The sequence below is a fragment of the Coccinella septempunctata genome, chromosome 1, assembly GCF_907165205.1.
Source record: "Coccinella septempunctata chromosome 1, icCocSept1.1, whole genome shotgun sequence".
Lineage (NCBI taxonomy): Eukaryota > Metazoa > Arthropoda > Insecta > Coleoptera > Coccinellidae > Coccinella > Coccinella septempunctata.
Window position 1 is genome coordinate 3,501,335 of NC_058189.1, and position 15,311 is coordinate 3,516,645.

A 15,311-nucleotide genomic window follows, 5' to 3' on the forward strand; every position below is an offset into this window, starting at 1 on the left:
AATTGTCCATATAAAATATCCAAGATGGTTGGGATACAATCCCTAGGAATTCGACAAAATTTCATTGAATTTGAAGTACGGGACTGTGGAAGATGACTCCGGTATCTCAGAAACGAAATAAAACATAAACATATGGCTGGACCAAGTTCATCGGATTAGATGCATCAGGTCACTTTTGAGAGAATCATAATTGTTGTATCTTGAAATTTAGGGTGAAGATTGTAAAATTGTAGAAAATCGAGACAGTTTCTTGAAAGTGCTTATGGTTGTTACGTTGAAAAAGTGCTATGATGTTTCCCCATTTCATCCCATTTTTACGATGATTGTTGAAATGTTCGAACGAGAAGATTGTGATGGCCATTATGAAAAAAATCGTGAATAATTTAGACGAATTTTATTGGTGAGATTTTGAGGTATTATTCTATTTTTTACACTCGTGTCCTGACTTTCATCTGTTAGTTGGTATCGAAATGAGCCATTTCATAAAATCGTGTAAGTTACTAAAAAATAATGAGAACAATTCGGCAATCCTAAGTTTCCATTTTCATTACGTTTCATTCGTTTGATTTTCTACACTCGATCGCTATGCAATGCGAAACACCCAAGAGGAATGTGCCCAAGCGGTTGTTTTGCGAGAAGAAGGGTGGACATAAACAAGAATTGCAGAAAGGTTTGGAGTTTCCCATACAAGTGTGTCCAGAATGTTGCAGCGATTCAGGGAGACAGGTATGAATGTCCGAAGACCAGGACAAGGTAGACCACGGGTAACAACTGCCATTCAAGAACGTTACTTGAGAGTTTCTTCGTTGAGACAACGGTTTGCAACCGCTCGCCTCCTTCAAATTCAGCTTGAGCAAACGCATGAGGTGAAAATTAGCACTCAGACAATAAGAAATCGCCTCAGAGAATATGATTTAAGGCCTCGTGTCGCGGCAAGAGGCCCAGCTCTTACCCCAGCCCATCGAAGGGCGCGTTTGGATTTTGAGAGAGAGCATTTCCATTGGGAAGAGGCCGATTGGGAAAGAGTTCTCTTCACAGATGAGTGTAGATTCTGCCTCTACCATTATGATCGACGTTCCCTTGTATACAGACATCCACATGAAAGATATGCTCAGTGCAATTTCCTGAATACTACTGGTTTCGGGGGAGGATCGATTATTGTATGGGGTGGAATATCTTTGACTGCTCGCACAGACCTAGTGGTCGTTGATAATGGAGCTATGAATGCTGATAAGTATATAAGGAACATTCTTGAAGAGCATGTAGTGCCATTTGCTCCATACATTGGTGAAAATTTCATTTTTATGGACGATAATGCCAGACCCCATCGTGCGCGCATCGTTCAGGAGTACCTTGAAGTGGTTGAAGTCTCTCGAATGGAATGTCCAGCAAGAAGTCCAGATCTCAATCCGATTGAGCAGGTTTGGGACAACCTCAATAGAAGGCCGAGAAGTTCAGAAAATCATCCAGCTACTCTTAATGACTTAGGAATCCAACTCGGAGAAATCTGAGAAGGATTAGATCAGAACATTTTAAGATCACTCATTTTGAGTATGAACCGTCGTTGCCGAGCTGTAATTAACGCAAGGGGTGGAAATACCAAGTATTAAATCACTTATCAGCATTTCAGTATTTTGAAAATTGTTCATTTCTCTTCTTTCACATAAGATTCGGTGATCTCCTGAATTTTTCTTCCATTTAATGTGTCTTGTTTCGTTCAAAACCTTCCCGAGAGAACATAAAAATAAGTTATAAAGTCAATGTAGAGTTAACTTTCATTAAATTGAGATTTTCAGAATGTGCGTAAAATTTTTTGCGCAGTGTATTTCAGTAATCATTTTAAATTTTTTTTCAACTTTTTCATTCTGAAAGTTTTGTATAGGTGATTTTTTAGTGAAACGCTTTCATTTTTACTACTTCTATCTTCTGTTGAAAAAAAGCCTCACCTTCAAATACACCCTGTATAGAACTTGAAACATAAATTTTTCCTGTTATTTGAACTAATGAATATCAGAAGGCGATAAACAAATATTAGTGTTGCAAACATCCGGAATATGTTGCGTTGCGAAAGATATTTTTGAGAAGAAATTGGAAAATACATATTTATAGTTTTATCTGAAGAATGTGTAGCATTTTACTTCTGGTGGAAATTCATCGAGATAAAATAGAAAAATTGATGGGGCCATAATTTCGCATTCTTAAGTTTCCTTCCTTCATTATCCCACAGCTCAGACGCAATAAACTTCTCTACCACAGTGTGTACACAGAAATAACAGGTGCGCCTTGTTTGCCGATCATGTTTACCGTCGTCCGCGGACTAACGTATCAATAATCGATAAGGCTACAAATTCGAAAATAAAACGTTCACTCGAAGTCACTCAGAGAAGGATAAAAATGAAATTAAGTATTCAAATATTTGAGCTAGGGCCCCGTCACGCCGCCGTTAGGCAGTTGCATATCGCGCCTTTATTCCTGGTCACGGATTTTTCGATCGTATTAATTGGAAACTCGATATCGTCTATGTCACTCCGTGACAGTTTTACGAAGTTCCACAGACGAATGGAAGAGTCGTTTGTCCCACCCTTATGTTTCAAGGAGAACTGTCGTAATTGATACTCGAGGAAACACTTAAGGGAAGAAGGGAAAACTTGCTGAATTAATAGCATAGTTACTAACATCCCCAATATATTAGAAAAGTGGCACCATCACATAATATCACAACATTTTATTAGAATGAGCCATATCTCATTTTCATTAAAATCAGCACTAATACATGTCCTTGACTCGTCCAAATATTTAAGTAGTAGATTCTTGAGGTCGAAAGAAACAATTTTTCCGAATCAGCTCGGTTTAAAAACCACTGTTGAAACACCAAAAACAAATGTTATTTTTTGGTAGAGTCGGAGCAACTGTGCGCACTTGCCTTTCAAGCCATACCTTGTTTCAAATGTTGCAGCTAGGAAAATTAAAACATATTCATAAGATAAATAATTTTCTAATTTATAAGAAAACATCAAAAAGCAAACAAACAAAAACGTTTTCTTTCCGCAAAAAAAAATTTAATAGAGAAAGTCGGAGTGCGTTCACATGCCTCGTAATGCGGGTAAGTGTGCGCACCCTCACGGGGTAAGTGAGCGCAGTGCTTAGTGAACCACACAATCAAAACAAATTACAAAATAATGTCATCAAAATGTTACAATATTAGAGAAATGCTGTTTTTTGTCAATACAGAAGCGCCTTTTTACATGCAGTGCATTATTGTTCGTGCCACAATTCTTGTTGAACACAACACTTGATACATTCCCCTGTTGCTGTTTCTGAACAAATAGGACAATATTGATCGAGTCTTAACCAAGAAAATCAACAATGTCATAATTTATTCCTCAATGGACTAATGCCCATATAATGAATCTATGCGCACACTTACCCGCGCACACTTTCCCCAGTAAGCCAAAGTTTGAATTGACGTTCTTATAGAGTTGAGCAGCTAAGAGAACCTAAAATTTTTTATTATATATTTAAATTAATATGCTCATGATCGAATAAAATATTGTTTAACACTGAGGGACTCGGAACTTGGACCTGGCAGAATTTGCAGATATGCTAAAAATTAACAAGAAAACTAGTGAATTTGATTGATTGCAAATAAAAAGTTAAAGAAACGTGGCAGGGCGCACTCCTATGAAGAACTAATATGGCGATTCTGCGCCCTTGCTTCACCCAAATGAACCCCTCTTTCATACATTGCATAGTCGTGATAGACGCTCTGCGCACACTTAGCCACTGCGCTCAGTTACCCCGAATGACTCTACATCTCACAAACGGTCTCATCGAATAAAATGAATTTCGGAATATAGTTTTTCATTTTTTTGATTAATCTTTTTCGAACACAAGATATCACCCATGTCCTCCAATTATTCTCATAATGACCATTGCTTACCATAAAAGTACCAAAAATTCAAAGAACCCAACTGTTGAAACTAGACTATCCAATGAATATTTGAACGTTTTGTAAGATAGGTAAAAGTATTCTTCATATTTTTTCATATAACGCGCCGTTTTAGATACAGGGAGTCCGGGAGAGTTGAACCCTTTTTCACTCTGAAGACACTTATCTGTAAATAATAGCAACTCATTTTTTTGCGTGAAGATATCATGCCCAGATAGGAAACGATAGATAATAATAGAGAGATGGTGAGATGAACATTCGGAGTACAGCAAATCTGTTTTTAGGAACAGAAAATTGGCTCATGTCTCCCTAACTCATGGGAGAGTTGAACAGGGAGTGAGAGAGACTTGACCATAAGTTTGTTAATCAGGAAAAACATCGGAAGAAAACAATTTCCAATGACAACGATTGTCTATGTCAAGGTTTTCATCATCAGATACATCAGCGTATGAAAAATATATTTTTTATTTCAGATATACTTTCGCTCATTTCCGAGATATTTTTTACTTTGTTGAACCTTTGTATATTTTTTTATATTTATTTCTATTATTCAATTTTTGTTCGTTGAAGCAAACTATTTATCTAAGCTCAGTGCGTGAAACATAGACCACTGATTACGACTCCAGACCATAGCATGGGTCAAATCTCCCGCTCTGACTTTTAGTCTATTTAAGAGATGTTTTCTTGAAACTTTCACAATTATTATTAAAAAGGCTCATCGTTTGTAAAACAATATTAATCAATGAAAGCAATAAAACTAAATAACACCACGCACTCATTAAACTTTTCACACAGTGTAACAAACAAAAAATAAACAATTTCTTACTTCCTAAAAACAAAATCACGCCGCTAGTTGTGCCTTGTTACGAGTATGTCGCAAGCTATGTAAGATACCGGTATCGCGAAATTTGAATGAAATATTTGAGGTAGTTCAAGTCTCCTACCTGAGCAAATCTCCCGGACTCCCCCTAATTCAATATTCAAAAATTAAAAAGTATCTGTGAAAAATTGGGTACACTGGCTGAATACAACTCTGTTTAAAAAATCCACAGATGTGTGGTGTCACAGATTTAGCTGGTTATTCTGAAGGCAATTTTGTTTTTCCAGGGGTGGCACAGCTCATATTCATCATATTCAAATAGCTATATCTTTTTATCAGGGCCGAATCGGAAAAAATTGTATAGGAAAAAAATGTTTCATTTGACCTCAAAAATCTACAGTTATAATAAAATATTTGTACGAGTCAAAGACTCACCCTGTATATTGGAAACATTGTTGATTAAAATGATATACCGGTAGTAAAAAGTATGTGCCATGATTATACAGGATTTCCCAATTGGCGCAAAACATTTTGGGAAAATAAGGGGGTCTTTTTTATAATTTTTTGTTACTCTCTTAATAAATCAGAAGAATTAAATTTGGGTGTTTTAGCTAACCCTTCCTTACTGCCACATTTTGACAGCTTCTGCAATTCCTAAATATTTCATCATAAAAAGCTGGTAAAGTTAATCCCCACATTATTTTGCATCAGAACTTTTTGACTTTGACGCTTCAGCATTTTTCGAATAGTTAAACATGAAAAAACAGAAATAGAGGGTGCATGAAACTCTAGAACCTATATTCAGAATTTTTTAGAGTCATTTTAGAGCCGTCTCGAGGAAAGTCCTGAATAAACCAATAAAATGTGAGATTATTAAAAAACTCATTCCACTCTATACAGAACCTCTCACTTGCATTCACTCAATTAGAAACCTGAATGTTATTCTTGGAAAGAGTCATCTCATCAAATATCCTAGTCTCTATGTTGCATTTGTGTTAAAATGAACATCGTTTTTTTTTGTCAGAGCGAGGCCATCAAAACATTTTTCCTAATACATATCTTGAAACTCCCCGAGTTTTCAGATTGAATTCACAAGATTTCTTCCAGTTAGTTGAAGTTTGCATTCCTTTACACATTTCCATATGGATTGAGCTTCATTTCCATAAATTTATTCATGGAAGCATTGCGGAAAATTGTTATCGTTCTGATGGGAATGTAACAGAGAAAGTTCTAGCTTTTACGCGATTTTAGAATAGCCTGTACGTTTGATAACGTTGAACTTATACTGAATATTTCCCCATTAATGATTTTTCCATTATCTAATTTATTAATTCCTTATGTCTGTTGGATATGAAGACTTTGTTTTCACACATATGGAAAGTTTCACATTGATTAAGGAAACAATGAAATTATGGGAAAATTGTTATTATGTGGTAGTACCATTATTTTTCTTCGGTTAAAGAAAAATATTGAATAGAACATTTACTTTTGTGCGTTTTTTCATCGTCTAAAGGGCTTATTTGGAATCAGTTCAATACGATGAGGGACCATAAACATTTTCACTTTTTCTAAAACCTACCATTTAATACGTACCTACGTTTTCATTTATTTCGCAAAACTCTGAATTTTTGAATATTCGTTCTATCTGTTTTATAAGATTTGAGACACATTATTCAATTTTTTTCCTGAATTGTCTTTACTATTTCAGGAGCAACAGAATTATCAACGTTGCTTCTACATTTCTCTTCAAAATAATTTTGGTGTTGAAATGTACCGTAGATTGTAATGACTCCTTGAGATGAAATGTCATTCCGATTTTTCTTATTTTATTTTCACTTACTCCGTGTGAGATCAGATTTTAAAGGTGCACATTAGTTCTTTACAATTTTTAGTTTAAGAAGGTTATTGACCTATTTTCATTACTCTCATAGAAATTCTTTCGAGCAAATCACAAAAAAGTTTTCACAGGAAATAAATCCTAGAAATAGAAGGTACAAAGAAGCCTTAGCAAATATTCGAACCAATCATTTTAATTCCAGAAGTCATTTTCTAGAAGCGGCAAGAGGCAGCGGTTATGACAAGGAAGGAGTTATTTGAAAAAATATAGAACATATTATGGTATACTTCGATAGATTCCTAGGGAAATATACACTTTATTTACCCATTACTTAAATCAGTTAACCTCCTTTAGTAGTTTCTTCATTAGTTTGGGAAAGCATTCAATGTAAAATCAATTAAAAGGAACAAAAGGAACCAAATGTTTATTATTTACCCAAACTCACTAAAACGCCGTCGTCTAATTTCGCATCAATTTAATTTTCATGAAAAGAAATTACTTGACCGCTTACAGCTTTCATCATATATTTTGTTTCTCTGGCCTCGTATTAGAAACTCAAGTTAAATTTGAATTTCACACATATTGTGATTATGTCTTGTTCCGAAAAATAGTCTTTTATGACTATGAATGGTTCAGTACCAAGTTCATCGGATTAGATGCATCAGGTCAGAGAATCATAATTGTTGTATCGTGCAATTTAGGGTGGAAAAAAAATTGTAGAAAATCGAGGCAGTTTCTTCAAAGTGCTTATGTTAGTTATGTTGAAAAAGTGCTATGATGTTTCCCCATTTCATCCCATTTTTACGACGATTGTTGGAATGTTCGAACAAGAAGATTGTGATGTCCATTGTGAAAAAATTCGTGAATAATTTAGACGAATTTTATTGGTGAGATTTTGAAGTATTATTCTATTTTTTACACTTGTCTCCCAAGTCTCTTCTGTCAGTTGGTATCGATATGAGCCATTTCATAAAATCGTATAAGTTACTGAAAAATACTGAGTAAGTAATACTTTTAAGTGTGTTTTAATCTATATCAATGATTTTTTCATATTTCATTATTCTATATTGTTTTTAGATAAAAGCCGGAGTTCATTGACCAATTCTATTCCATAGTAGGAAATAAACTGCTGTGTTTCACCTTTTGTAAATAGAGAAATTGTTAAGAAGACAGTTCTTGTATAATATACACAATACACAAGTGTTATACATATATGATTGGAAAGTTCAATGTTCATATCAGGATTTTTCAGAAAACAATATAATAATTATTTGAAAAATCATGTTGGGAAGCAGAACTTTATTTTTTCGTAAATCTAGATAGAATTATGAATTCTCATAGAGATTTAGCTTCCTTTGTCTTTTCTCAGGCACTCTTAAAATTTTTTCATTTCTATCGTTACCACAGTTTTAGCTAGATGCCAGGTCATCAATGTATTCTTGAATTGACAACAATCAACAATGAATGAATTATTTGGCGTATTCTTTCACAAACACTCGAATGTAGCGAGCACTCAATTTTGTTTCTGTGGGGTTTTTAATAAGGCTCTATCGTCACTTTGTGGGTATCAGGAGCATTCTCCATTGTACAATTCAGTCATCAAAACAAACACATATATACATAGACTAATCAAAAATTGAGTGCAAATTCGACAGAACGTTCAATTTAAATTCCGTTTGAAAAGACGCCACAGAAATCCACTTACCTTCATGAGCACGTACTAGAATATCTAAAATATATATAACATCACAGGCGTAATCAAGGGTCCACCAGAGAACTGGAACCGAGTTATTCAGCTCCCAGAACACGGCTCTGCCCAACACGAATACAACATTGTAGAGGACGGCTAAGGACACCAGCATCAGCCACTGCAAAGAATCAAACTTAATGAATTTCCGTTCAGCTAATTTCGAGGGCTTCATTATTTTTTCTTGTGTGCGACAAGTCAGTTGTGATAAATCACTAAATTTTCACCAACGGTACAAATTCTAACAGCCGGGTGTGTTATGACACCTGCTGGTACTGTTCATAAATTAAGATACATTTCTAAATGCTGGTTCAAACTACCGATAAACATTTCGTATTGTGAGCATCTAACGTAGTACAATCTCATTATGATGGAGCTCTAAATACAACACGGTGTTGAGCGAAAAATGGATTATATTATACAGTATTTTGAATAGCCCGCTCTTTGGGCAGCTGTCACTTTTGAAGCTGTCATTTTTTGACATTTGACAAGTAAAATCTACGCCATTACTAAAAGTGGAACGATAAACGCTTCAACAACACATTCAAATCGTTAAAATTCACTAAAAAAATGGTGAAAATTTTCCAGTCAGGGTTCGTAAAACTAAATCACTTTTGGCCGGCAATAGTGAAACTGGTGGAAAAATCTGAGCTGTTGGGACAAGTTAGTGATGTGAAGAATCGAAATCGTGTGCTCAAGAACAACTGAGATTATTGTTGCTGTAGCCCTTAGTGTTGATGAAAACGACATTACACCGTATTTTGTATAAAGACTTAGGTATTCAGGCTTTCAAAGTTCAGTTAACCCTAGAACTCAAGCCGGTCGATCTTAAGCAATCAATGATTGGGTCCTTGAAATGCATCAAAATGAACAGGATTTTCATGGAAAAATCATCTTCAGTGATTAAGCCCATTTTCACCTCGGAGGCTACGTTAATAAGCAGAATTGTCGATTTTGGAGCTTTGAAAATTTGTTGAAGAGCCTCTCTATCCTCAACGTATTACTGTTTGGTGTGGTTTTTTTGGTCTGGCGGTGTGATTGGTCCTCAATTATTCGAAAATGAGGCTGACGCAACTGTTTACGGTGAATGGATTGCGCTACCGAGCTATGATTAACGGAATTGGAGGAAATTGATGTGGGCGATGCTAATTTTCAACAAGACGGCGCTACCTGCCACACAAGCAACGAAACCATCGCAATTTTGCATGAAAAGTTACCTAACGTGTTATTTCTCGAAGAGGTGGTCACAATTGGCCACTGAGATCTCGTGATTTAACACCGTAAGACTTTTTCCTTTGGGGCTACCTAAAAGATAAGATCGATGCCAATGCTTCACAATCGATTCAAGACCTTAAATATGAGATTTGTGAAGTTGAGAACATACACTCGCAAATGTGCGAATTGGTCATGAAAAATTTCGTGGAAAAGATATAGTGCTGTAAGCGTAGCCGTGGCAGCCATCGTTTTCAATTGTCAAGAGGGATCTACACCTTTTTAGTGGTCAGTTCAAAGAAGAAAATGAATATCTTACGTCAAAAACCACTAATTTATATGGGGTTTTCATTAAAGAACAAGTATTCTTTCATGTTATTAACTTTCCGGGGTGAAATAATCCCTTCTATGAATATCCACATGAATATATTTCCCAAAAAGTCTTACCATTGGCTAAAATTCGTATCCTGGTGAAATTGAAAAACACGTTCGTAAAGTGTTGCCATCTTTTCGACTGAAGTGGAAACTATTGTAATATTCGTAACTTCTACTTATCGTTCAAGTGTTCTGGCAACACCCACATTCTGGTAGTCTTTCCCCCTTTACGCCTTATACAGATGGCGAGAAAGTGCCGTGGTATAAAATCCTCTTAATGGCATATCAACCTCTTTACAATGAAATAAACATCCATTGATTTATCTTAAAAAATACTCGTTTTTTTTAAAATCAAAATGAAACTTTTCATTGGAAAATCCGTTATTATTGGTCATCCGGATAAAGAGAGGTATAAATTCACCATTCTCAGATAAAATTCATTTGTTTCTACATTTTGTGTTCACCCAATTATCGTGTACTATATGGAATGCGTGGCCTATTTCAGTAAAAGGTATGAACAACTCAACATATACCGCCCTACGGGACTGACTGCCCTTGGAAACAAATAAAACAATCTCACTCCGTAAGTCCTTATCGAATAGAGCCAGTTCTGACATGAATCACGCCACGTGAACTGACGAGATTTAAACACTGACGTGAGTGAACGTATCAGCCATTCATCTCTTGTTGAAAGAATACCTATAACACACGACTAAAAAATACAACACAACTCCCTGCTTACATGATAATGGACAAAAGAGACGAATTTGGTAATCTGGAATGCGAGGAGCAGAAACCAGGATCAAGTGAGACCGTGGGATGAAAGAGGAGAAGCCATCTTTATCATAAGAGAAAACAAGGAAAAATTGGTTACATTGGATTTCTTATCTAGGAGAAATTTATGAGGTTTTTCTAGGAACTTAGGACTTATTCGCCTTTTATGTTGATTTAATGAAGGTAAAAGTATGTTTTTTATGAGAAAACATAGGAGAAGTTTTCACTAGTTCGCGTTCTTTAATATTTATTCGGAAGCTTTCGTCGTAGTCATAAGCAACATATTGTAATCAGTCCGGCCCTGTTCCTTCTATAAATTGCAAGATGTCGCTGGAAACTTATAAATTCAGATTAAAAGCTGTTAAAGCAAATGTCGGTTTGCTCCTGATTTAACTGAAAAAGGTAAGTTACCTTTTTCTCCTGCTAATTAAGAGGTTTATTTCATAAGCAAGGGCTTCTCGTCAAAAGTGACAAGGGAGGCTAAGCCTCCTCATATAGCTGAGGACCAAAATACGTACCATAATTTATAATTTACATATAAGCATGCGTAGGTTCACAATTCTATAAGCTAGCAAATGCTCGGAATGTAAGGGAGGGAATTTTTGGATTTTGGGCCTCCTGAACTTTGTTTGTTTGATTTATATCGTTGTTTTTAGTATCCTTGTACATATATCTTTCCTTTTTGTATAACACTATTTCTTCGTTCTTTTTTTTTGCACTTGGAAAGTTTATAGGCTATATGCCTCCTTTGTTATTCAAATAAATAATAATCCTGGTGAGTTCTTACATTTCTTGCATGATATGGAGCATCATTTGAAAAAGGAACTTTCAACATTCTTTCCTCTGACTCTGACCTCAGTAAATCCGGTTGATTTTCAAACATGAAGATGAAAAAATCTTGATCTTGACATTGCTGCTTGAAATGGAATTTCATTCGTTAAATATTGATATCTTCTGGATTGAGAAGAATATGTGGAGCAACAGTAGCATTTGGCTTATTAGTACCATTCCTACGTTCTCGTCGAAGGCAACACCAAAAGGATTAGAAAGAAGAAGAAATACAGGAAAACTATTATAGTTATTTGGGTTAGTGCTGCTTCAAGATAGAACCAACGCGATGTTTCTACCATTGCACGCTTTTGCTCAACATTCAAACATTTGGGGATCCATTTTGCAGCAATTTTTCTCATATCCAAATTGACGTGAACTGTATGATGGACGCGTTTGTATGAAATATTCAGTGCTTCAGATATCCGTTTTAGCCCAATTCGACGGTCTGATAAAATCATGTCATGAACTGCATCGATATTTTCTGGGATTGAAACAGAAAATGGCCTTCCCGATCGGTCATCATCTTCAATGGAAAATTTACCTCTTTTGAAGCTTGCAGTCCAATTCTTCACAGTCGCATACGAAGGACATTGATCACCATATCTTCGTAAATGTGCTTACCTCTTTAAATACAGGTACTTGATGGTGGCTCGATACTCCAATTTTTCGATTTTCACGATTTCGGTGGACATCATCTTTCCTTTAATTTATTGCGTAACTCTGGTTTACTTTTTTGACCTCAAACTTCACACTGACACTTCTAATGAGTTATTGTTCGTTGCTATGGTAACGCAATAATTTTTTTATTTATGGAACTGGTGTAGGCTAACTACATATACTTCATTCACTTTTATTTTAGCAGCCGGTTGGCCATGGAAATTTGACACATTTCACTCTGTATAGTACGAAAATGTGGGGTTATGAAGCTTGTCAAAAAATTTTTGGGTTTTAAATCAACGCTATGTTGCCTGTTCTACGTAAAAGTTTCTGTTATTACGTATTTTATCACAATGTCAAATCTCTTCGGAAAATATGTGACGATCATAATTGAAGTTAATACAAACTGATTGAAGTCATACCAAAGCCAGTTATTTGCATGGAAAATACAAGAGATCAGTATAATATCATAATATGCACTAGCTTGAGGAGAGTTTATGTTCGTTATCTTCTTTGGCTTACATCATTTGTAGATTTCAAAAGTACTAACTCGAAGATGAAATGCATATGATGCAGTGGTTGGGAATGGGTATCTCCCGAAAGAATTAACAGATAATTACAAGAATGTTAAATTCCTCAACAAAAATCATCTTGCATCAATATAAGTAAAAGGAATTGAAAAAGTTTCAAGTTAATATGAACTTTACCCGTGAAAAAAAATTTCACATGAATAAACAAGTAACAGGGCAACTTGCGCGTATTTGTGGCTATTCATCTTAATACATCAATGTAATAATAAAAATTATAGGTATTTATTAGTACCTTAAGACATTTACATTGTATAGGACAAGTCAAATGAAAAATAGAAAAATCCATTTCAGGGAACTTATTCTCCGATGACATTTATCGAAAATCTTGTAGTAAACTTTTCGCATTAATTCACTCAAACATAAAATTCTCAAATGCCACCACTTTTTTGGGTCTCCCAATAGAAAGAAATTCTTTGTCATCCTCTTCATTCACAATCTTTCTGATTCAGTCATGGCCAACCGACTGCTAAAATAAATTTGAATGCAGTATAGATATGTATCAATATATCCTCGTAATTTTAGCTTTACTTACATTGTAGTGATAAGTTGATGATGGATCTACTATGATCTTGTAGCCCCAGCAATTCGCTGGTTCGTGACATTTGTCTTCGTTATCAGTGTTCGCCTTCTGATGACTCCGATCCACAAACCAATCCACTGGACCTGATTCCCTTTTGGAAAAGCTTCTAAACCGCACAGCTGCTTGCAGAGAGCGGGCAGCCTGCCGCAATCTGCCTCGAAAAGCAGAGAAAAGACGCCGCTGTGAAGAGGATTGACTCTCCTGGAACAAAAATGACATAGAGAATACAGGAAAAATACTTGCACGTTTAAGGAATTGATCTTGTTCAATGAAACGGTGCATATGGCCATAAATCAATCGATTTCATTAGCATAATAACATGTATACCGAAGTTTCAACCGAAAATTGTCTATATAAAATATCCAAGATGGCTGAGATACAACCCCTTGAAGTTCGACAAAATTTCATTGAATTTCAAGTACAGGACTGTGGAAGGTGATTCCCGCATCGTAAAAACGAAACAAAACATAAACATATGGCTGGACAATGAATGGTTCAGTACCAAGTTCATCGGATTAGATGCATCAGGTCACTTTTGAGAGAATTCTAATTGTAGTGTTATGCAATTAAGGGTGAAAAAAAATGTAAAAAATCGAGGCACTTTTTTGAAAGTACATATGTTAGTTATGTTGAAAAAGTGCCATGATGCTTCCCCATTTCATCCCATTTTTACGACGATTGTTTGAATGTTCGAACAAGAAGATTGTGATGCCTATTGTGAAAAAATTCTTGAATAATTTAGACCAATTTTATTCTTATTATTATAGATTTTGAAGTATTATTCTATTTTTTACACTTGTGTCCTAAGTCTCTTCTGTCAATTGGCATCGAAATAAGCTAATAAGCCATTTCATAAAATCGTGTAAGTTACTTAAATATAATGAGAACAATTCGGCAATCCTAAGTTTCCATTTTTATTACCACGTAAATATCGAATGAGCCAATATCCTAAACGAAACCACATGGTCGAATCAAGAGATAAGTTTTTTCTACTGCTTTGCGATAAATCAGCCAACAAACTGTCTAGGGGCGTATTAGGATCTATTTCAGTAATCATTTTCAAATTTTTTTCAACTCTGTCAACTTGAAATTTTGTATAGGGGATTTTTGGTGAAACGCTTCATTTTGAAAAGTTCTACCTTCTGTTGAAAAAAAAAACCTCACCTTCAAATACACCCTGTATATTTGAAATATAAAAAAATTATAAAAAATTATGGCACAATCTTCTAGTTACGAAAAAATCAGAATAATTCATTTTCAGAAATTACAACAACTCTTTCCTGCTCGATACCAAATGTTTATCTTCCTGAATAACGAAGGATATTTCCTTTGAAGTTTTCTCACATTGAGTTTCATAGTAAAAAGGGTTTCGCACCTTGATAATGAGAAAGTCAAAGCAAATGAGAAAAGGATTACCGAACCTGATTCGAAATGCGTTTCAGTATAAACCGCAATAATCGTGAAATTGTGATTTTATTCCTTTTCTGATCGGGAAAATGCACCAGTGGAAACCGTTTTATTATGTTTTTGTGGCCGTCCAACAACCTCCACAATTGCACGTGACATCCTGATCTGATTCGGAGTAAGTATAAGAGTTCGATTCGATTTGAAAGTTTTCAGGTGAAGTTTTAGATGCTCGTAAAGAAGCTTTCAGGTTCACGCTCTCGCCTCGAAGTTCATTTTATTTAATGATAAAAGGATGCAATTTTTTAAATCACTGACCTTGACCCTTAACATTTATGCATTTAGGGTTCTTATCCGTAGCGTGAAACTCGACGAAAGCAATGTGGAAACATCGGCCAAATTATGCGGGGTATTTTGAATTTATACGATGATTCTTAGGGGAGGTTTTTTAAACTAAGAATTCCTTCTACAAATCCTTCTTGCCTTGACTGTTTCTCATGAAAACGTTAGTCCAATCGCAAAAACTGAAATATCA

General features: G+C 35.3%; 1 protein-coding gene across 2 annotated transcripts in view; it reads right to left on the minus strand.

The window, feature by feature from the left end:
• Nucleotides 1-15,311, minus strand: part of LOC123321990 (cyclic nucleotide-gated cation channel subunit A) — an 82,578-nt gene that overhangs the window by 48,645 nt on the left and 18,622 nt on the right. For both annotated transcript variants that reach the window (XM_044909814.1, XM_044909807.1), the window contains exons 2-3: nt 13,325-13,573; nt 8,312-8,474 (exon numbers count right to left, since the gene is read on the minus strand). In XM_044909814.1, coding sequence (XP_044765749.1) covers nt 8,312-8,474; nt 13,325-13,573 — 412 coding nt within the window. The remainder of the gene's footprint in view (nt 1-8,311; nt 8,475-13,324; nt 13,574-15,311) is intronic.